The 23,424-nt window shown below is 31.4% G+C and overlaps 1 protein-coding gene across 1 annotated transcript in view; it reads left to right on the top strand.

Annotated features, from left to right (window-relative positions):
• The window catches only part of LOC114332242 (poly [ADP-ribose] polymerase), an 85,777-nt gene that overhangs the window by 42,833 nt on the left and 19,520 nt on the right, over positions 1-23,424 (top strand). Inside the window, exons 5-9 of the mRNA XM_028282000.2 lie at positions 7,907-8,199; positions 10,167-10,482; positions 10,539-10,848; positions 22,112-22,408; positions 23,197-23,378. Of these exons, the coding sequence (XP_028137801.2) occupies positions 7,907-8,199; positions 10,167-10,482; positions 10,539-10,848; positions 22,112-22,408; positions 23,197-23,378 (1,398 nt within the window). The remainder of the gene's footprint in view (positions 1-7,906; positions 8,200-10,166; positions 10,483-10,538; positions 10,849-22,111; positions 22,409-23,196; positions 23,379-23,424) is intronic.

Consider the following 23,424-nt stretch of genomic DNA (forward strand, 5'->3'; position numbering starts at 1 on the left):
CTAACCAGAAGTGCCATTATAGTCGTAGAAATAGTACATGTAACACATGAATCTAAGCGTATTGAAAGGTTGAGTTTGTATCTTTAGTTCCGGTTTTGAAATTATTTCTGTTGACAAAGATGACCCAAAGTTTAGTAAAAATGTCTCAAAATTAGTAAAATTGTATATCAATCAACGCAAAGTTACACGAAGAGTTCAAATATCGACTTCCAGTTCTACTTTCGATTATTTTGGGTGAAAACCTAGGACGAAGTCCAATTAGTTGTATTATTTTTAGGAGCATGATGATATCACATCTGCCACGACCATGACTAAACTACGTTCCGACACTCCGCTGGAAAAACAAGTTGTAAATAGAGCATTAGAACCAACACGCACCAGTAGGAACGTATCAAAAAGAAAACGCGACGATGATAATGAAGAAGAAGGTGAAGAATTGAACTTTCTAAGAACAGCTGCTAGTGAATTGACCCAAATGGATGACTGTACAATTTTTGGTCAAATGATAGTCTCTGAGATGCGAAAACTAAATCCACGAATACTCTGGGCTAATTAGCAAAATTCATGGAAAAGTTATTTACCAGCAATTTTATTGCTGGAATCGAATTATAAGATCCTATATATTAATAATATAGGTATGCAAAGTCCGCAGATAGTGTGCTACTTTTTTTATAAACAAAATGGCGCCGATAAATTGTATTTTTTTCAATTATTGCTCTATAACTCCGAAGATTTTAACTTTACAACAAAAACACCCAAATAAAAATTCACCACAATTAAATTCTGCATAGAGATATGTTTTTCACGATTTGCTCCGACGAAAATTTTCCTCGGAAAATGCGGGTTTTCCTAACAAAAACTATAATTTTCAAATAAAGTTTTAGGTAAGTAATTATTAATCAATAATTAAATAACTTAGTGACATCAAAGATTTCTTGGTATAGATTGTAATTCCAGAAGCCGGTGAAAATTAAACGAATATTTTAGCAAAAATTCAATTGTTAATTAACAATTTACGATCGCATAATAACCAAAATAATCATTATACATTGATCAAACTTATAAAGATTATAAAGATGATATGCTTGTTTAATATTTTATCGACAAAATATAAATTTTTCTTTTTTTTTTTGCATAATCTTTAAATTTTGAAAAAAAATAGTTATAATACGTTGGTCTAATTAGTAAAGTACAAAGAAAGGTTATTTACCAGCAATTTTATTGCTTTAATCGAATTATAAGATCCTATATATTATTAATATAGGTATGCAAAGTCCACAGATAGTGTGCTACTTTTTTTATAAACAAAATGGCGCCGACAAATCGTATTTTTTTCAATTATTGCTCTATAATTCCGAAGATTTTAACTTTACACCAAAAATACTCAAATAAAAATTCACCCCAATTTAATTCTACATAGAGGCATGTTTTTCCCGATTTGTTCCGACGAAAATTTTCCTCGGAAAATATGGGTTTTCCTAACATAATCTCGAATTTCCAAATAAATTTTTTGGGCCCGTAATTATTTATCAATAATTATATAGCTTAGTGAAATAAAAGCTTTCTTGGTATAGATTATAAATTCAGAAGCCGGTTAAAATGAAACGAATATTTTAGCAACAATTCAATTGTTAATTAACAATTTACAGTCGCAATAACAACCAAAATAATCATGAGACATTGATCAAACTTAGAAAGATTATAAAGGTGTGATGCCTATTTAATATTTTGTCGACAAAATGTAAATTTTTGATTTTTTTGCATAATCTTTAAATGTTTAAAAAAAATTGTTATAAACAAATTAACATTTCTTAGAAATTTTTTATTATATTCTAATTTTAAAAAATACTTAAAATGCGTATTTCATAGGTCTTGAAAACGAATGCTTTAAAAAAATTTTCCAACCATTTGCAAAAAAGTTAGGAAACAGCAAAATAAATATATGATATCTCCATTGTTTATAATTTGTTTTAATTGTTTCAAAGCTTAAAAGTGAGTCTGTGGTACAATCTAATTACTCACAAAGAATGTCAAAAATTAGTGCAATGGTTATATTTTAATCAAAGATTAAAAATACTTTTTTTTGTAATTTTTAGCGCGAAAGTAGGCTTGATACAGAGCCGGAGATAAAATGTTCACTCGAAGCGACTGACACGCTTAAACTCGCGCGAGTTGTGTATGTGGGCGGGTAGCTACGGTACTGTATTATTCTACTTTCGCGCGTGTAAATTACAAAAAAATATATTTATAATCTTTAATTAAAATATAACCATTAAGCTGATAATCGATATTGTTTTATAAATAATTAGCTTGTACTTTAAACTCACTTCTACGCTTTGAAAGAATTAAAAAAATTATTAACACCGTAGTAATCGTATGTTTATTTGGCTGTTTCATAACTTTTTTGCAAATGGTTGCAAAAAAGTTTTAAAGCATTCATTTTCAAGATATTTGAAATGCGCATTTTAGCTATTATTTAAAATTATAATATAATAAAAACTTTCTGAGAAACGTTAATTTGTTTATAACTATTTTTTTTAAACATTTAAAGATTATGCAAAAAAATAAAAAATTTATATTTTGTCGACAAAATGTTAAATAGGCATCTCATCTTTATAAGATTTCAAAGTTTGATCAGTGTATCATAATTATTTTGGTTATTATTGCGACCGTAAATTATTAATTAACAATTGAATTGTTGCTAAAATATTCGTTTAATTTTCACCAGCTTCTGGAACTATAATCTAAACCAAGAAGGCTTTTAAGTCACCAAATTATTTAATTATTGGTAAATAATTACTTATCTAAAACTTTATTTGAAAATTAAAGATTTTGTTGGGAAAACCCGCATTTTCCGAGGAAAATTTTCGTCGGAGCAGATCGGGAAAAACACGTCTCTATGCAGAATTTAATCACGGTGAATTTTTATTTGAGTGTTTTTGTTGTAAAGGTAAAATCTTCGGAGTTCTAGAGCAATAATTGAAAAAAACACGATTTTCGGGCGCCATTTTGTTTACAAAAAAAGTAGCACACTATCTGAGGACTTTGCATACCTATATTATTAATATATAGGATCTTATAATTCGATTCCAGCAATAAAATTGCTGGTAAATAACTTTTCCCAAAAATCGCCTATTCTCCGATAATCAGCCCAGACTAGAAATAGGGTTCGCGCAAAAAGGAAGATTCAAAACATAATATTTGGCCTGCAACTAGAGGAAATGCCAATTTCGACATTTCCTGAATCTTGTGGCTAGAGGTCATCTTCAGCAAACACGTCGTAAAGTACATCCTGAACCTCGCCTAGTAGTGTACTGGTCACCGGTGCTAAACAAAGAAACTCTCAAACTTGTGACGATACTGAGACTGAAAACTCTTTAGATTTTCATAATTTATAACTTTTACGTTCCTTTGTAATTGTAATTTAAGTTTCTTTTAGTTAATAATAGTTTTGCATACTTTCGTACAATCCTACAGTAAATTCTAATTAGAAGAATTTTTTTATTACTCCATTTTATTTAACAGTCTGTACCCTTAGGAACAATCAGTTAAAGCTATGACTTTCTTAAGTTATGGCATGTAGGAAAGAATGCCAATGAAAACTTTCCTTTCTAAATTACCAACTAATATACACTAAGCGTCAAAATTAACGCACCATCTTAAAAGTGACATTTTTGATGTGACGTATTTCCTAAACCTGTTGTCCGATTTGAGTAATTTTTTAAATATTTTATAGCTTTATTATTCAAGAATATCGATGTAATCATATTGTTACTAAACAGATAAGTGTCATTTTATACCGGGGGTGACAATGATAGTGTGTTTTTCCTCAAAGTTCGGAACACCCTGTGGAATATTCTAGCACATACAAAATATTGAAATTAAAACTCAATTGTAGCCTTAGGCTTTCTTAAAATTTTGCTTTTTGATTTATTCGCTTATGTTGGATAATAAAAAAAATAGGTACTTTAACAACTAGCAACGTTCTTCATCAATACAGGGTGTTTCTAAATAAGTGCGACAAACTTTAAGGGGTAATTCTGCATGAACAAATAATGACCGTTTGCTTTATAAACATATGTCCGCAAATGCTTCATTTCCGAGATACGGTATGTTGAATTTTTTCTTACAAACTGACGATTTATTTATTGCTCTAAAACCGGTTGAGATATGCAAATGAAGTTTAGTAGGTTCTAAGAAGTAGTTATTGCGTATTGTTTGACATACAACTAAGAATTTTATATTTACCATTGGCGTGAATACGGGTCATATTACCCGGTCATATTACCCGTATGCAAGCCAATGGTGAATATAAAATTCTTAGTTGTATGTCATAAACTGCGCAATAACTACCTCTTAAAACTTACCAAATTTCATTTGCATATCTCAACTGGTTTTAGAGCAATAAATAAATCATCAGTTTGTAAGAAAAAATTCAACATCCCGTATCTCGGAAATGAAGCATTTGCGGACATATGTTTATAAAGCAAACGGTCATTATTTTTTCATGCAGAATTACCCCTTAAAGTTTGTCGCACTTATTTAGAAACACCCTGTATTGATGAAGAACGTTGCTAGTTGTTAAAGTATCTAACTTTTTTATTATCCAACATAAGCGAATAAATCAAAAAGCAAAATGTTACCTAAGGCTACAGTCGAGTTTTAATTTCAATATTTTATATGTGCTGGAATATTCCACAGGGTGTTCCGAACTTTGAGGAAAAAACACACTATCATTGTTACACCCGGTATACAATGACACTTACATGTTTAGCAACAATATTATTACATTGATATTCTTGAACAATAAAGTTATAAAATATTAAAAAAAAATCACTCAAATCGGACAACAGGTTTAGGAAATACGAGACATCAAAAATGCTCCACTTTTAAGGTGGTTAATTTTGATGCTTATTGTATAGGCGGACCAAACTCTTATGGTATAACATTTTACAACAAGCTACCTACTGAAATTACTGAATTGCCAATTTTACAATTCAGAAAATCTCTAAAGAATTTTCTCATTAGTCAAGCATTTCACAGCACTGATTAATTTTTAAATTGTAACTTTATTGTTTGGAACTGGGTTGTGAATTGTTGAATTGTACTTTGTTTATTCTTAGGAACCCAGAAAGTGTTTGACTTATTTAATGTATGTATTATTTAATATTATGCCTTGTGTTTTTATATTTGTATTTTATATCTGTGAACCAAAGTTTTACCACCCGTGTTGAGCTGCCCCCCCCCCCCCACTTACAAAAATTAAACAACAAATAGCCCTGATTTATGAGCTATAATATGAGCTCTCATATTCCGCAAATTAAAAATTTTGAGCTCGTTCCACTGAGCAGGAATTTAATATTTTAGTGGGGGGGCTAACTCAGCCCCTCCCCCCACTACTAAAAAATAGGGATATTGAATCGATTTTTGCGGCAGAATTACGAGCTATTTATGAGCTCTTGAAATTATATAGTTTCGATTTTTGAGCTCATCCACTTCACCCCAAAACAACCCTTTAATTGGTTTAACGTAAGAGAAAAATGCTGAGAAAACTTAAAATATATCGTATTGCGGATATAATTCCTATAGCTTATATATTCTAAGAATAAACTATTAAATCACGTGCATTTCGATTAATGAGCTACAACCCCTTCGCAAGAAAGCTACCCCATCTTCCCGGCTTAAGAGAGAGTTGTACTTAAAATACAATAAATTAATTATTTGGCGACTACATATTATTTAATAATTTATGAGCTCCCAAATTACGCGCATTTAGATCAGTAAATTGCAATTTATTTTGTATAGTGCAGTCACTGAAGGTAAAAATCAACGATTACTTACCTTCAATTTCGGTGAACCTTCATCGATTTTCACGAAAATTGGTCAGTGGTTAGAGGATACCTCAAGAAACAAAGGTGACATGGTGCCACCTTGCGCTTTTACCCTGAGGGTGGATACCGCCCCTTCTCGGGGGTGAAAATTATTTTATAAAAAATAACTGCACAAATCAATAAAAGAACAAATTATAAGCAACATTTGTTATATAAAGTTATTAAAATAAGTCAATACTTTTTAAGTTATCAAAAATCAAAGATTTTAATTCTTCGTGAAAAAAATGCATGTTTTGAAGCGGTTTTTCGAAAACTGTAAGTTTTTACAAAAAAGTTAATAGTAGTTTAATTCGTACATCTTATATTCTAAGAATAAACTCTTAAATCACGCGCATTTCGACTATTGAGCTGCAATCCCTTCGCAAGAAAATCATCCCATATTCCCGGCTTAAGAGAGAGTTGTACTTAAAATAATTGAAATTAATTATTTGGCTACATGTCGCTTAATAATTTATGAGCTCGCAAAATATACGCATCTCAATTATTTAATTGCAATTTTCTTTCTATAGTGCAGTCACTGAAGGTAAAAATCAACTATGACCTTCGATTTCGGTAAATTTCCATTCATTTTCACGAAAATTGGTGAGCGGATAGAGGATACCTCAAGAAACAAAATTAACAATAACAACTTGCGGTTTTAGCCTGGGGTATATGTCACCCCTTCTCGGGGGTTAAAATTACTTTATTAAAAATAACCCCACAAATCGAGACGGACAAATTCTAAGCAAAATTTGTTATATAATGTTTTTAAAATAAATCAATACTTAAAGTATTTTAGATTCTAGAGTTATTAAAGATCAAATATTTTAATTTTTGTGAAAAAAAATGCATGCTTTAAAGCGATTTTTCATAAATAACTCAAAAACTGTTTTTACAAAAAAGTTTTCATCACTAAAACTGAAGCTAATAAAAAATTTAATAAATTACTTAGTTAAAAATAATGTTAATTTAAAATAAGTTATAGGTAATTAAATGTAGGTATATTTTTTCTGCGACTATTCAAATCTAAGGATTCAAGCTTAAATAACGGGAAAGAGATGCATTTTATGTAACACTTACTAAATACTTGTCAAAGTTATTAGAAATACCTATCAAATGAGCTCCAGAAAAAGTTGATAGCATCAAAATTTATAGTAATTTTTCCAAAAAAATGAATTTTTTTTAATAACTCTGTTAATTTTTATGATATCAGGCACATCCAACTATTTGAAAGGTAATTTCAAGAGCTATAAAACTGTATTACATTTAATCGTTCAAATACTTTATTTTTTTAGGATAATAGTAAAGGGCTCCTGTTACATTGTTCTCGTAGTTATCTTAAACGTTTCTATCTTCGTTATTTTGATTCGTACAGAAATCAAAAGACAAGAAGTAAAATCTTTGCTAATAAAAAAACTCAAATTTCGTTATCTATCATTTTTTACGTGTATCGAGTATTGTTATTATCGGGTTATTATCAAAATCAAATAATTTACGAAAATTTGAAAAATTTTGATTTTTTTAAATCATATTTAAAATAATACCTCCAACAATACTTTACTTTACTTTAAAGTACAACTCTCTCTTAAGCCGGGAATATGGGATGGTTTTCTTGCGAATGGGTTGTAGCTCAATTGTCGAAATGCGCGTGATTTAAGAGTATATTCTTAGAATATAAGCTAAAATATTAAATTCCAGCTCAGTGGAACGAGCTCAAAATTTTTAATTTGCGGAATATGAGAGCTCATAAATCAGGGCTATTTGTTTTTTAATTTTTGCAAGTGGGGGGGGGGGGGGCAGCTCAACATGGGTAGTTTTACCCTATTGTTTGACGTATGTAAGTACTTTTGTATATTAACATGAATAAATGACTGCGCTTAGCGCACACCGGAAGACATATCTTAATGAAAGTTGAATTGAATGTTGAAAGGAACGTTGAAACGCATGTTGTAAGTCAAAGCGCACCAGTGTGTACATAGCTATTGGCGGGTTGTTGCCTCTATAGAAGATTATAGATCATTAATGTTAATTTACAGACATTGGACCACTTGGCAGACATCATGACCTTCGGAGCCCTCGTTCCATGCGACACATGCAAAGGCCAGTTCGTGTATTCCAGCGCAGGTTACGTGTGTAAGGGTGATCTTACAGACTGGACAAAATGTAACAAGACAGTGATGGAGCCTAAACGGAAGCCTTTCAAGATACCCGACGACTTGCAACACTATTCGTTCTTGAAATCGTATAAATATAAACCAAGGAATAGAATTATTAAAGTAAAAGTTCCTACTAACGGCGTTAAAAAAGAGAAAGAAGAAGAAAATGCTGAGTAAGTAGAACTATAATTTTTTTACTACTATTTTTAAGTGAATTTTATGGGATTATCGGTCTGGGGTTAATAAAACGCTATAATATTGTCTAACTATTTTTGCGAATTACCATTTTCAGTTAACACTTTATTTTTATTCATTTATAATTTACATTACATGTTATACAGGGTGTTTGGTAAAGAATGGGCCATAGCTTAACCTTAGATTCCTGAGCTTAAAATAGGTCGATTTAAACTAACTTACCTTAGTACAAAAGTTGATAATAACCGAAATACAGGGTGTCAAAGTTAAACTTTTATTTTATTTATTTTTGAATATTTCCTGACAGGCATGGGACAACAACACGAAATTTGGTAAATGGTGCTGGTATTGTACAATCTACTAAATTATGTTAAACAAACGTTTTTAGCTACTACCAGAGGCGTACGACGGGGGAACGTGAGTGGTTGACCCTTGCCAAATTCTATGCCACTGGCGGAATTGCTATTTTAGTGCAATTTTTTGATTCTTCAATACTTTCACTGTAAAAAACATACTCTTCATTTGTAACGATAAAGCCATTAGTTTTCGAGATATTTGAAGCTAAAAACGAAGAAGCATAATACATTAATCAAAATAGTCTGCCTTTTCATTTTTAACTTCAAATATGTCGAAAACGAATGACTTTATCGTTACGAATGAATAGTATATTATTTGCATAGAAAGTATTGGAGAATCTAAAAATTATGCTAAAATAGCAGTTTCATCAGTGGCGTAGAATTTGGCAAGGGTCAACCATTCACTTTCCCCTGTCGTACGCCTCTGGTAGTAGCCAGAAACGATTATTTAACAGAACTTAATAGGGTGTACAGTGCCTACATTGTCTGCAAAGTATCACACGGATATGTCAAATTATTTTAAAGTATTCTTTTTTTTTCCTAAATAATTTATTCTTTATTTAAAACTTTAAGAACTATGTGTGCCCGGTACTATAAAACTATTTGACATATCCTTATGGTACTTGGCAGAAAGTGTAGGTATTGTACACCCTACTAAATTATGTTAAATAATCGTTTGTGGTTAATACCAGAGGCCTACGACAAGGGAAAGTGAATGATTGACCCTTCCCAAATTCTACGCCACTGATGAAACTGCTATTTTAGCATAATTTTTAGATTCTGCAATACTTTCTATTCAAATAATATACTCGTCATTCGTAACGATAGTCAATAGTTTTCGAGACATTTGGAGTTAAAAATGAAAAGGCACACTTATTTTGATTAATATATTATTTTCCTTCGTTTTTAGCTTCAAATATCATGAAAACTAATGGCTTTATCGTTACGAATGAAGAGTATATTTTTTACACAGAAAGTATTTTAGAATCAAAAAATTGCACTAAAATAGCAATTCCGTCAGTGGCGTACAATTTGGGAAGGGTCAACCATTCATGTTCCCCCGTCGTACGCCTCTGGTAGTAGCCAAAAACGTTTGTTTAACATAATTTAGTAGATTGTACAATACCAGCACCATTTACCAAATTTCGTGTTGTTGTCCCATGCCTGTCAGGAAATATTCAAAAATAAATAAAATAAAAGTTTAACTTTGACACCCTGTATTTAGGTTATTACCCACTTTTGTACTAAGGTAAGTTAGCTTAAATCGACCTATTTTAACCTCAGGAATCTAAGGTTGAGCTGTGGCCCATTCTTTAAAATACACCCTGTATATACCATTGAAAGTTCTGGTATAGAAGGTAAGTAAAATAATAATCCTAAAACAAAAAATTTGGACAACATGATGCTAACGCAAGTCTTTTAGACAATTGTTCTCCATTCTTTACAGTCCTTAGTTTTTCTTCTCTAATTTCTAACACTTAGTTTGTTGGTCTTCCCTCTCAATAGCCTGAATATGAATATTATAGTAGGGGGACCACTGTAGGGGTGTTGTTAATAATAGCTTTTTTAAAATATTCTTTATCTTCAAGGCCACGTGTTAAGAGAGAGCTTCCACCTCTATACGAAATGAAATTCGTCATCCTTGGACTTTCGGGTAAAAGCAAAGAAGCCATAAAGAAAGAAGTGACAGCTTTGGGAGGTAAAGTCGTTACCAAAATAGACAAAACCGTCATGGCTGTCATTACGACGAAAGAGGAAGTGGAAAAGCTGGGCAGTAGAATGCAAGAAGCGGAATCTGAAGGAATCCATGCCGTTCCGGAGGATTTCTTGAAAGAGGCCAAAGGCAAAACTGGAAAAATCCCAGATCTGATCGTTAAGAAGAGTATTTGCAGTTGGGGAACTGATGTAAGTACTACATACACTACATATTATATTAAGTTATTGACTTGTGTTATTTACAGCCTACAGTCCGCCTGCCACAGCCAGCGTCCACCAGCTCTAAGTCAAAATCGCAGAGCATTTACACCAAATCGGTACCAAAATCCGTCAAGTTGAAGCTCAAAGGAGGAACTGCAGTTGATCCAGACTCTGGGCTCGAAAATACAACCCATGTGTACCAAAGTGGCAACGATAAATATACCGCCATTTTAGGTTTGACTGACATTCAGTCGGGGAAGAATAGTTATTATAAATTGCAGTTGTTGGAAGCCGACGGAAGGAACAGTTATTGGGTGTTTAGATCTTGGGGAAGAATTGGAACCACCATTGGAAGTAAGTATGGACACAAAAATATTAATACATGTTTTTCTCTTTATTTTATTCAAACTTACAAGAAGCTTTGTTTATAATATATATCTATCGAACAGTTGAGTTGCTATATATATATATATATATATATATATATATATATATATATATATATATATATATACTCATTAACCGATAATACGAAGCCAAAAGTTCCATATTGCCCTATTAATATGAAGCCCGCATCGACAATACGAGGCCCGACTCCGGGCTTCCTAAAGATTAACGTGTATATGTTTGAGCCTAAACTGTACGCTGCACAACGCTATCAATAACACATTTTTTTTTTGGGCTTCGAATTGTCAGGGAGTGTCTCCAAACATACGCCATTTAGTTCATCGATTTGATGGGTAGGGGGCGTCTCGAACATTAGGTGTATATTTATATACACATTTAATATATTTACAGCGTATTCGAAGCCCGAGTTGATTCACATACAGTACGAGTCCCGTTGAATTGGCAACATTGCTTCAAAGTATTGGCGATTGTTTTTAATACTCGAGACACCTTGTGCGGATTTAATGAGCCAGCTTTCTAAATTGTAATGGTGTTTTTTATAGAAGTATATCAAAAATATATACCGGGTGCTGCATCTCATTACGCACCATAGGAATTACAATGCAAAAATAAAGAAATACATATTCCTGCTTCCCTAATTGTTTTAGCTAAAAGTCCATAAGACTTTTTTGTAGCAAATTACTTTTTATATCAGATGGCATTCTCAAAAAACGAATTATTTTCGTCGTGGAGTGAAAATTGTCGAAAATATCTTCCCCTTTCCATCACCTATTTGAGTTATTAAGGAACAATCAACACCTTTTTTTAAAAATTTCAAAGATCTGTCATATTTGTTGGCACAAGATTATCGTCAATTTATCACACTAAAATAACGGCAAAATGATTTATTTATTTTAAATGATTTAATACTATAATAATACTAATACTTAATACACTAATCATAAAATTTAACATACAACACAGTTTTAATATTTAATTAAAGCAAGTGCTCGAATATTCCACCATTTTGAACTAAACAATACCTTAATCTATTGTAAAATTCTCTACGAACGTTAGCCAATATTCGAGGAGAAGTTTTTCTACATTCTTCGCATATACTATTTTTAAGTTCTTCTAGTGAATTTAACTTTTTTTCGGAATAAATCCTGGTTTTCAAATGCCCCCAAAAAAAATCGTTTGGGGCAAGATCTCCAGCCTAGGGGGCCTCTTAATTTGGCAATTTGGTCCAATAATACAATCATTAAAACAATTGTTGAGAAATTCTTTTACAGTCTGGCTATTATGGGCAGGACATCCGTCCATTTGGAACCACACCTCGTGGTCTTCTCGGACAACCTCTGCCAAAGCAGGCAAAATGTCTTTATCTAATAACATTATAAAACGTTCTGCAGTTAGATTTTCCTCGTAGAAAAAGGGCCCAATTAAGTGATGACCTATTATTCCCAACCAGACTTTGTCTTCTTCGGGTACTGGGTGCGTGTTTCTAGAAAAAGCTGCGGTTTTTCAGTAGCCCATATCCTACAATTTTGTATATTGGGTTCATTGTTCAGAGTGAAAGTACATTCGTCCGTAAAACAGATATTTTTTAACTACGAAAGAAAACCTTCAGCAAGAGAGCGGCCAACAATATGTGCCATTTGCTTCAAAGACGTTATTACTCATTTTACCAGACACCTTTTCAGGCACCATCCAGATAATAAGAAAGTTCAGTTAATCAAATCCCTAAAGCCCAAAGGTAAGAAACGTATGGAACTTGTAGCTGCTTTAAGAAAACAAGGATATTTTATTCTACAAACAGAAAAAAATATTACACGCCCTGTTAAATCTTCAAAAAAACTAGATCCAAAATACTTTGTTTGTAGTCATTGTCTGGGACATTACACTAAAGAGTTTTTAAGCAAACACGTTAAAAGCTGTAAAAATAGGTCATCGTCAAACCCAAAGAATTGTTTATCTGCTTCACAAACTTTTATGGCGATGGTTAATGTGAAAAACTCAACTTTTTTACAAAATGCTTGAATTAAAGACGAAGTATTCAGTATCATGCGTCCTGATGACAAAAGTGAAGCAGTAAAGAATGACACCCTAATCTGTATGTACAGCGAAACTCTTCTCTCAAAACATAAAAGAAAACAAATAATTAATGTTATTTCGAATAAAATGAGAGAGTTGGGCCGTTTACTTATTACATTAAAAAAATCATATGATATTAAAAATTTATTTGATGCCTTGAAACCAGAACTATTTAATTACCTAATACTTGCTACCAAAGAAATAAGTGGTTATAGTGTAGAGAGTAAAAGCTTCAAATCACCATCACTAGCGTTGCATATGGGATCCAACTTAAAAACGGTTTGTGATGTAGCATACAAACTAGTTCTAGAAAAAAAAAACGTCTTCCTGGTATAGAATGGATCGATCAGAAAATTAAAAAAATCGAAATTAAAGATCTAAGAAAGTTAATTGAGGGTCACTGGTGTAACGAACTGTCTAGTTTAGCTTTGAAAACCCTTAAGGTACTAGTACACTTTAGAAGACCAAAAATAATCATTTTTTTCAAGAATTTTTTTCTCAGAACCCTTATTAGAAATGAACATAAAGTTTTTTTCATATTAATATATAACTCTTAGAGAGTACAAAAAATATATATTTTTTCATTTATGCACGTACACTAATATTGCAGAGGGCGCAAAAGTCGAGGCCTCGAAAAATGATGGCGGACAGTTAATCTCAGGATTGGGATATCTGAAACAAAAAAATCGTACTGCATTTGAAAAAGGAAGGTTTCTTACGTGACAATTTACCACAATTTCATCAAAAAATAAAAAATAATTATTTTTTAACCATGAAAAACTGAAGAAAAACGGGTCATTTTTTCACAAAATTTTTTCAAATTTCCGTAAAATCTTTTCTTTGCAGAATTTTTCACTAACGGTGGTAAATTCTCACGTAAGAAACCTTCCTTTTTCAAATGCCGTATGATTTTTTTGTTTCAGAGATCCCAATCATGAGATTAACTGTCCGCCATCGGAACTACTTTTTTTCGAGGCCTCGATTTTGGCGCCCTCTACAACATTAGTGTACGTGCATAAATGAAAAAAGATATATTTTTTGTATTCTCCAAGAGTCAGATATTAATATGTAAAAAGTTTTGTTCATTTCTAATAAAGGTCCTGAGAAAAAAAAATCTTGAAAAAATGCTTATTTTTGGTCTTCTAAAGTGTACTAGTACCTTAAAGAGAAACACTGGGAAAAGCCTTTGCAATTGCCACTAGCAAGTGATACAGGGTGTTTCATTGGGAAACGGAAATACTTTAATTGTAAATAGAGGTCACCGAGGCGGTTCTAGGTATACTACATTTTTTGCCCTACCGGCTTTTATAACCGAGTTACAGGGTGTTTTATCGATTTTGCCAATTTCTTTCCTAAGTAATAACTTTGGAACCACCCTGTATATTTTTTTGATATTTGGTACACATGTGTATCATCCAAAACCCAAACGACCGACAAACTAATCACAAGAAAAATCCAGGTCCGGATTAACAAAAAATTATAAAGTAATTGTGACCTTAAAACAACACCCTGTATATTGAAATTCTGAAAATCTGTTTGCATATTTGAAAAGAGCACAAAAAACTAAATCTAATTGTTCGCTTCCATTTTTCGGCCAGACAATTTTATGACTTTAATTTTAAAATTATATTGAATTTTTTAAGAACTCTGACATTAAAATGAAGCTATTGTTAACTTTTAATTATAAATTATTAAAGCTATTGAATAAATACTCATTTTAAAATTGATCAATACTTATTTACCACATTGGAACGACCCTATTAATCACAAGAAAAATCCAGGTCCGGATTAACAAAAAAAAAAGTAAAGTAATTGTGATCTTGAAACAACACCCTGTATATTGAAATTTTCAAAATTTGTTTGCACATTTGAAAAGACCACAAAAATCTGAGTTTATCGGTTTGCTTAAATTTTTCGTGAAGGAAATTTAATGACTTTAATTTTGAAATTAAATATATTGATAATTTTAAGAACACTGAAATTAAAAAGCAGATTTTTAAAGCACTTTTAACAATAAATTATTAAAGTTATTAAATAAATACCCATTTTAAAAATATTCAATAAGTATTTACGACATTCGAATGACCCACTTACAAATCACAACAAAAATCCAGGTCCGGATTAACAAAACAATATAAAGTAATTGTAACCTTGAAATAACACCCTGTATATTGAAATTTTCAAAATCCGTTTGCACATAGGTATGAAAAGAGCACAAAAAACTACGTTTAATCGTTAGCTTCAATTTTTTGGCCAGACAATTTAATGAATTTAATTTTGAAATTATGTCGAAATTTTTAAGAACTCTGGGAACTCATAATAAAAACTTCGATATAATTTAAAAAGTAATGTCATTAAATTGTCTGCACAAAAAATTAAAGCGGGACATTAAACTTAGTTTTTCGTGCTCTCTTCAGGTGTGCAAACGTATTTTAAAAATTTCAATATACAGGGTGTTTTTTCAAGGTCAGAATTACTTTGTATTTTGTTGTTAATACGGCCCTGGATTTTTCTGTGATTAGTAAGTAAGTCCTTCTAATGCTGTAAATAATAACTGATTATTTTTAAAATTAGTATTTATTCATTAACTTGAATGATTTATTAATAAAAGTGCTTTAAAAACCTGCTTATTAATTTCAGGGTTCTTGAAAATTTTAATATTTTTAATTTCAAAATTAAAGTTAATAAATATTTGCACAAAAAATCAAAGTGAATCTATAAACTCGGATTTTTGTGGTCCTTTCAAATGTGCAAACAATTTTTAAAAATGTCAATATACAGGGCGTTGTTTCAGGGTCAAAATTACTTTATGTTTTTTTGTTAATCCGGACCTGGATTTTTCTTGTGATTAATAATTGGGTCTTTCCAATGTGGTAAATAAATATTGATTCATTTTAAAATGAGTATTTATTCAATGAATTTAATAATTTATAATTAAAAGTTAATAATACCTGCTTCTTAATGTGGAGTTCTTAAAAAAATTCAATATAATTTCAAAATTAAAACCAAAAAATTGTCTGGCCGAAACATCGAAGCGAACTATTAGACTTAGTTTTTTGTGCTCTTTTCAAATATGCAAACAGATTTTTAAAATTTCAATATACAGGGTGTTGTTTTAAGGTCACAATAATTTTATAATTTTTTGTTAATACGGACCTGGATTTTTCTTGTGGTTAGTATGTCGGTCGTTTGGGTTTTATATTAGAGATATGTGTACCAAATATTAAAAAAATATACAGGGTGGTTCTAAAATTATGGCTTAGGAAAGAAATGAGCAAAATCGATAAAACACCCTGTAACTCGGATATAAAAGTCGGTAGGGCAAAAAATTTAGTATACCTAGAACCGCCTTGGTGACCTCTATTCATCATTAAAGTATTTCCGTTTCCCAATGAAACACCCTGTATAAAGCTTTTTAATGACTACTTAAATGCGCTATCAGCTGAATTGTTTAAACTACTTCAGGAAAATACCAATATTAGAAGTAATTATAAAAAATTGACAGAATGTATTTTGGCTAAGACGGTGATTTTTAACCGTAAAAGAGTAGGGGACGTGCAGTATTTAACAGTAGAAACCTACGGGAGGAACTACGATACACTTAATCAAGAAAGTTTTACAGAGGCACTCACTGAAGTTGAAAAGATTATATATAAAAATCATAGGCGTTTTGTAACTGGAGGTAAAGGCTCAAAACCTGTTCCAATTTTATTTTCATTCCAGACGCAAAAATACATTAGCCTTTTACTAAAAGTCAGACAAGAAACCAATGTTGTACCAGAAACCAATCCATATCTTTTTGCAAATCCTGATTCCGAAGATCGCTGGATGTCTGGCGCAAACACAATTAGAAAGATAGCTATTAATTGTGGAGCCAAACATCCAGAACTATTGACATCAACTAGATTTAGGAAACAAATTGCCACGACTCTGCAATTATTAGCCCTCGATGATGACGAAATGGAACAAATCGCCACTTTTATGGGATATACAAAGAAGACACATACCGAGTTTAACAGGTAATGTCAACTTTAAGAGTATGCATGCACTGTTAATTTTGGTTAGGATTTTTTTAAACTTTTTATGCTTGATATGATATATCATACATAATGTAATAGAATTAGCAACAATGGTTAAGTTTCGAAAAGTTTACTTTAAAGGTATCTCGTACACAAAATATTTCAAAAAGCTTTCTTTGAAAAATAGTTAAAACCGGGTTTTAATTGTTCCTTGTCCGAACTTAGCAAAACGCGTGTTGAGTCTAAATTTGTTTAATGAATACACATTTCTTTTTAAAATTTACCAGCATATTTTCTTTCAGCCTTTCCGATATATTTGAATGCGATATATGAAAAATCGTTATTTCACCTTTAATATTCGAAAATCGTTGTTAGAATGTATGCTTCATAAATCCGTATTTAAAATAAATTATTGTTCTATTAGACTCTCACTGTTTCCGATAAGGTAAATTCGATGGATACCTAAACCATGTATCTACATAGACATTTAACTCGTTTTAAAATTAATAAAATACTTTTAGACTACCGCAAGATATCTACCAGACTGCTAAAGTAGCCAAGATTCTTTTACTTATGGAAAAAGGCAAGGGAAATCGGTACCGAGGAAAAAAATTAAGTGAAATCAATATAGATGATAACGAATACTATAGCTCTGAATACGAAGGCGATGAAGAACCGATTATGCAGAAGGTGCTAAAGCGGGTTACAAGGGGAAAAAACCTGAAGACGAATTAGATACTGGAGATTCTGACAGATATGTGCATCAGTCAACGGAACGTGATCAACATAATGAAAACACATTATCAAGAAATTATTTTAAAAAGGCGACTAAGCCGTTTCACGAATCTAACGAAGCAAATAGTGAAGAACCACCAACAAAAAAAACTAAAGGTATGAATAAGTAAAAGTGTCTACGATCATCACAAAACAAAATTTTTTGATATTCCGCCATATTTTGTTTAAAGTTACATTATCAATGAATAAATATAAAAGTAAAAAGATAAAAGAAAGAAAAATCGGGAATACCTGAGATTTTTCCCTACTTTTGTTTTTTCAAAATTACCACCGTTATTACCAGGTTAACATAGAAAATATTTTTGGCGGTTAGAAATTTTAATATTAAAATAAAACTTTAAATGAATATAGGTCATAACTTTTTAAACGACCACTTTACTTTTCTGCGCTTAAAATTTGGATTATTCCTGTGGATCCGTCCCTGGAAAAAATATGAAATAATAATATTAGATATTAAAATATTTAGTTAAAATATATTCATACGTGATTTTTTTTGTATTTTTTTAACGTTTTGACGTTTTTAGAATCATCCACGAAATCCATCCAGAGATTCAGAGCCAAATGGTCAGATAATGAAAAACAAGTTTTACTTCAGTACTTTGAAAAACATATTGAAAAAAAAATTACCCCTCGGAAACATGAATGTGACGAACTACTGAAACTACATCCACACGTGTTCGAAAATAAGGACTGGGTCCGAATAAAAACATATGTGTATAATACATTCCGTGAAAGGAAGTGATTACTTATTTTTATTTTTACTGAACCACATAGATTATTTTTAGTTCCAATAAATTACTTTTAAATAATATATATTTTATTTTCAAAAATGTTTAAACCTAAACAAATCCGATTTTTGTACGAAAAGATCATTTTTAAATATGATCAGGTACGCAATATAAAATAGTGAAAGTTGAGAAATCTGACAACCCTGTCGGGCTTCATATAGTCTGGTAAATATAAACATTTTATACAATTGGCTTCGTATTGCCTTCAAATGTTTGGGCTTCGAAAGACCTAAACCATATATCTACTATTTGTGTATTAAAATAACTTACCCCTCAAAGGTTGCCTTTACTAACTTTAGAATTTCCTATATAACTACATAAAATACACTCCTCTATCGGGCGTATTAAGGGTGGGCTTCCGGTTGTCTGACTAATATAGTGGGCTTGGTATTAATAGAGTAATGTGTATATATATATATATATATATATATATATATATATATATATATATATATATATATATATATATATATTATATTTGACTTCCGAGTTATATATCCTTTCCCTATCTTATGTATACTTATGACTGCGCCAATTTTTTATTTATGATGAATTCTCCAACTTCCAGGACATTTTGAATTGCTTGGCAACGTCGTAACTTTGTGATTTCCAAATTGTGAACGTACATGGTTTTTCAGTTTGATGGTGCGATGATTGCTACATTGTTTAGGGTTTATTTTTTATTTTTTTTTTTTCAGTATCTTTACAAATGTTGATAAAAACCACTCTGTTCATATATGCCCTGTTTCACATATTTTATTGAAAATGTTAGAGGAGAATATTTACAGTTGAGTCCGCGAATCTTTACCCGTGCGTCATCATTTAAAGCATACGAAATAAGTCGATGATAAGTCGGAAATTTAAATTTACTAAACGCAACAGCAAGTGACAGTAAGTGACTTGCTGTTGCGTTTAGTAAATTTCAATTTCCGACTTATCATCGACTTATTTCGTATGCTTTAAATGATGACGCACGGGTAAAGATTCCCGGACTCAACTGTACCTTTATCGTCGAGTACTTTTAGTATTTTGTTGGGAATTTCCATCGGTTGTTTTTGAATTATTTGCTAGTTTTATAGCTCTTTTCACCTTATTAAAAGTTATGTTTGGACGAGTCGATATTTTCATACGAATTTCTGTTTTTTTATCATCAAACAGGTCCTCATTATATTCAATCCATCTCTCCATTTTATCTTCAATCCATCTTTATTTCATAGTTATTCAAGTAGACTGCATGCAGTTGGTCTATGTTTCTATATGTTCCAGTTACTTAACTGATAATGGGGTGTATTCTGTAACACTTCCGTTAAATTTTAGAGGCCTCTAAAATTTTAGCGCCCGCTAAAAATATTTTGGTATTCTGTAAATGATGCATCCGTTAAAATCATAACCTAAACCGTTAAAACTCCCGCTAAATAAAAATATTTTAGAGGATGTCAAAATGTACCCGCTAAATTTTTAGCAGTCCGTTAAATGTTTTATGCTTGTTTGGTTATGTTGATATGAATAGTGGTTTCTTATTTATGTATTATAATGGAGATAAACATATAAAAATGACAAATGTTTCAGTAAGTCTCAGTTTACTTTACAATCGACACACTACACCTCTATAATAAAATTCAAATTTTTGTTTCTTTTTGTAGAGCTGAATTCAGATTACAATAAAAACAAAACGTAGGTAATTGACCTGAAAGTAACTACAACCACTACAATTACCATTTTAAAGAAAGTAGGTAAATACCTACCTACCCTACCCTACCTAGAAATGTGATTGAAAAAGTGTTGAAATCAAGGTGTTTGTCAAAGCCATTAAATCCTATTAATGCAGGTAAAATTATTTAAAATTATTGTGGAACAATACAAAACGTATCAAATGTTAATAAAAATGAAGTTCCAGAAGGTTTAGAAGAACCAGATGCAGATGAGGTAGATGACCTTAATGTAATTGAAAATAGACCATTTGACCAAAATTAGTGTAGAAGGAGAGAAAAAATACGATATGCAATTTTTCAGCAATATTTTAATGTATAACTTTATAAATAAAAATGTTTAATTGAAAAATATAGGTTTTGATAAAAAATAATTAAATAAAATAAATATTATTTTCTAGCAAACTGTAAATTTCTTCTTCTTTCTTAAGGTTTTTTTTCTCTGACAGTCAGTTTTCGGTCAATTTCTAGGTTAAAAGTAGTTCATAAACGATCAACGTGCGACGTTGCCGTATTTGTTCTAAAACCTTTTAGAGGATTCCTCTAAAAAATATTATTTTAGCGGTCCTCCATAATATGTGTTTATAGAATGTCAATCTAACCTATAAGTTTTAGAGGACCGTTAAAAGTTAAATTTTAGAGGCCTCTTAAATTTAACGGAAATGTTACAGAATACACCCCAATAACTGATAATAATTTCGGTACATTCCATGTCAAATCACTCTGGCAAAAAAATTTGGACCTCCGATTTGTCTGAAAATTGGTATATAGCTTCTGCGGGACGTAAAAATAAGATATTTAAGGTCAAAAAATCTTTTTCTTCTTTTTTTTTCTCAAAATTTCATTTTATGCGATTTTACAGCGATTTGGTGTTTATTTAAACACATTTGCATTTTCTATCGTAAAGTATCAATGAAAAACATAATATTTTAATAGAAGGGACTTAAAAAGTCATTATATGGCATTATAACAAGTTATTTTAATTCAAAACAAGTTTTTGATCAAATTTTGTAGTGTAGAAAACGTTAAAATACCGTTTTTTACATTTTCCTCCATTCCCAAAATACATCATCATCGATTTGGCTGAAAATTTGCCCACAGATAGCCAAAACATAGGACTTTAAGTGGTGAGAAGGATTTGAATTATATTACAATACCAAAAAAGTTACATGCAGTAATATCAGACTCAAAAGTATATTAGTCCAGTCGGGATAGCATTTGACCTTGCATGCCGAGCTGCCCAAAATTTTATTTCTCTAAATTTAAAATCACGAATGAATTCCTCCGTTATGTTAGCCGCCATCTTGATTTTAAAGGTGAACCTGTTTTGCTCAATATCTCCGCCATTTTTAACTTTTCGACAAAAATGGTAGGAACTGAAATTGTTCCAAATAAATCGTATTTACAATTATTACAATTTCTTTTTAACAATTTTTGTCGTGAGGTCAATATTTTCGAGTTAATTGTACTTACAGTAGACGCCTATATTTTTGACTATGATATTGCATGTAACTTTTTTGATATTGTAATATAATTCAAATCCTTCTCACCACTTAAAGTCCTATGTTTTGGCTATCTGTGGGCAAATTTTCAGCCAAATCGATTATGATGTTTTTTGGGAATGGAGAAAAATGTAAAAAACGGTATTCTAACATTTTCTGCACTATATAATGACATATAATGACATTTTTGAGTCCCTTCTATTAAAATATTGTTTTCCATTGATACTTGACGATAGAAAATGCAAATTTGTTTAAATAAACACCAAATCACTGTAAAATCGTATAAAATGAAATTTTGTCATTACTATTTTCTCTCTCAACAGATACTAAACTTCAGAAGATGGATTCTTTGATCCACGCCAAACAAAATTTCGAAGAAGTATACGAAGAGAAATCCGGAAACGCATGGAGAAATAGACATAACTTCAAAAAAGTCCCTGGTAGAATGTACCCCATTGAGATGGACTACGGAGAGGAGGAAGCTGAAAAGCTGGACATTGTCGAGTGTGATTCAAAGCTGCATCCTGGAGTACAAGATCTTATTAAGGTTATGTTTGACGTGAACACTATGCAGAAACTTATGTTGGAGTTCGAGTTGGATACAGAAAAAATGCCCTTGGGTGAGTAAATTTATTTGATTGGTTGGTTGGTCTTTTACTCTTACCATAGGTACGTGCCTTTCGAGCAGGGATGTGTACATCCTCTTAAGAGGCTACATCAGCGTGTCATCAATATTTTTTTTTCGAACTTTCAACAGTGCGTCGGCAGTACGACACTGGCAGTGACAACGCAGTGACATTATATTAGGTTTGTTCGTAGTACGATCCAATCGATCAGCAACCGTTGCCAACCATCAGACGCATGCGCAGTTAACAGTTAGCGCTGCGCAGTTAACAGTTCGAGTTCGTAGACTACGAACGCGCTTGCGTCTGACGGTTGGCAACGGTTGCTGATCGTTCTACGAACAAACCTACTATCAAAAACGAAGGCACAATATACTCATAGGCGCGCTAAATGTTGCCAATTCAGTCAAGTACGATTTCTTGTTAAGATAATCGATTTTTAGTAACTCAAACTAAAATGTATTTTTTGTTCTTTTTAATGGCGGTACAGACTCGTTTTTGTAATATTTTATTTAAGTATAGAGTAATTTCCACATACATACTAACATATTTCTCAAATTGGGCTCTGTACCGCCATTTTTTACTGTATTACGAATATGTGTGTTTAATATCTCGACAAAATATTCAAAATTAATGATGTTGCCTCTTAATAATTTTAATTCCTTTAACATCGACTCAATGCCGTCATGTTCATTAATTTAAATGCTTAAATAATGTAATTTAACTGTCTCTTGACCCATTTCTGTGGCTGGTTGCAATTACAATCGTATGTGTCCTTTTTCTAGGAAAATTGAGTAAATCACAGATTCAAAAGGCTTTTGGAGTTTTGAGCGAATTGCAAACTCTGATAAACGAAAAAGCAGAAAGATCCAGATTTATAGATGCCTCCAACAGATTTTACACATTCATACCTCACTCCTTCGGTGTTGATGATCCACCAATCTTGGACGATCCCGAAGTTATCAAGGTAAGTTTTTATTATACTACTTCGCTATTCAAGATAAATATTTAAA

This window comes from Diabrotica virgifera, chromosome 9, assembly GCF_917563875.1.
Source record: "Diabrotica virgifera virgifera chromosome 9, PGI_DIABVI_V3a".
Lineage (NCBI taxonomy): Eukaryota > Metazoa > Arthropoda > Insecta > Coleoptera > Chrysomelidae > Diabrotica > Diabrotica virgifera.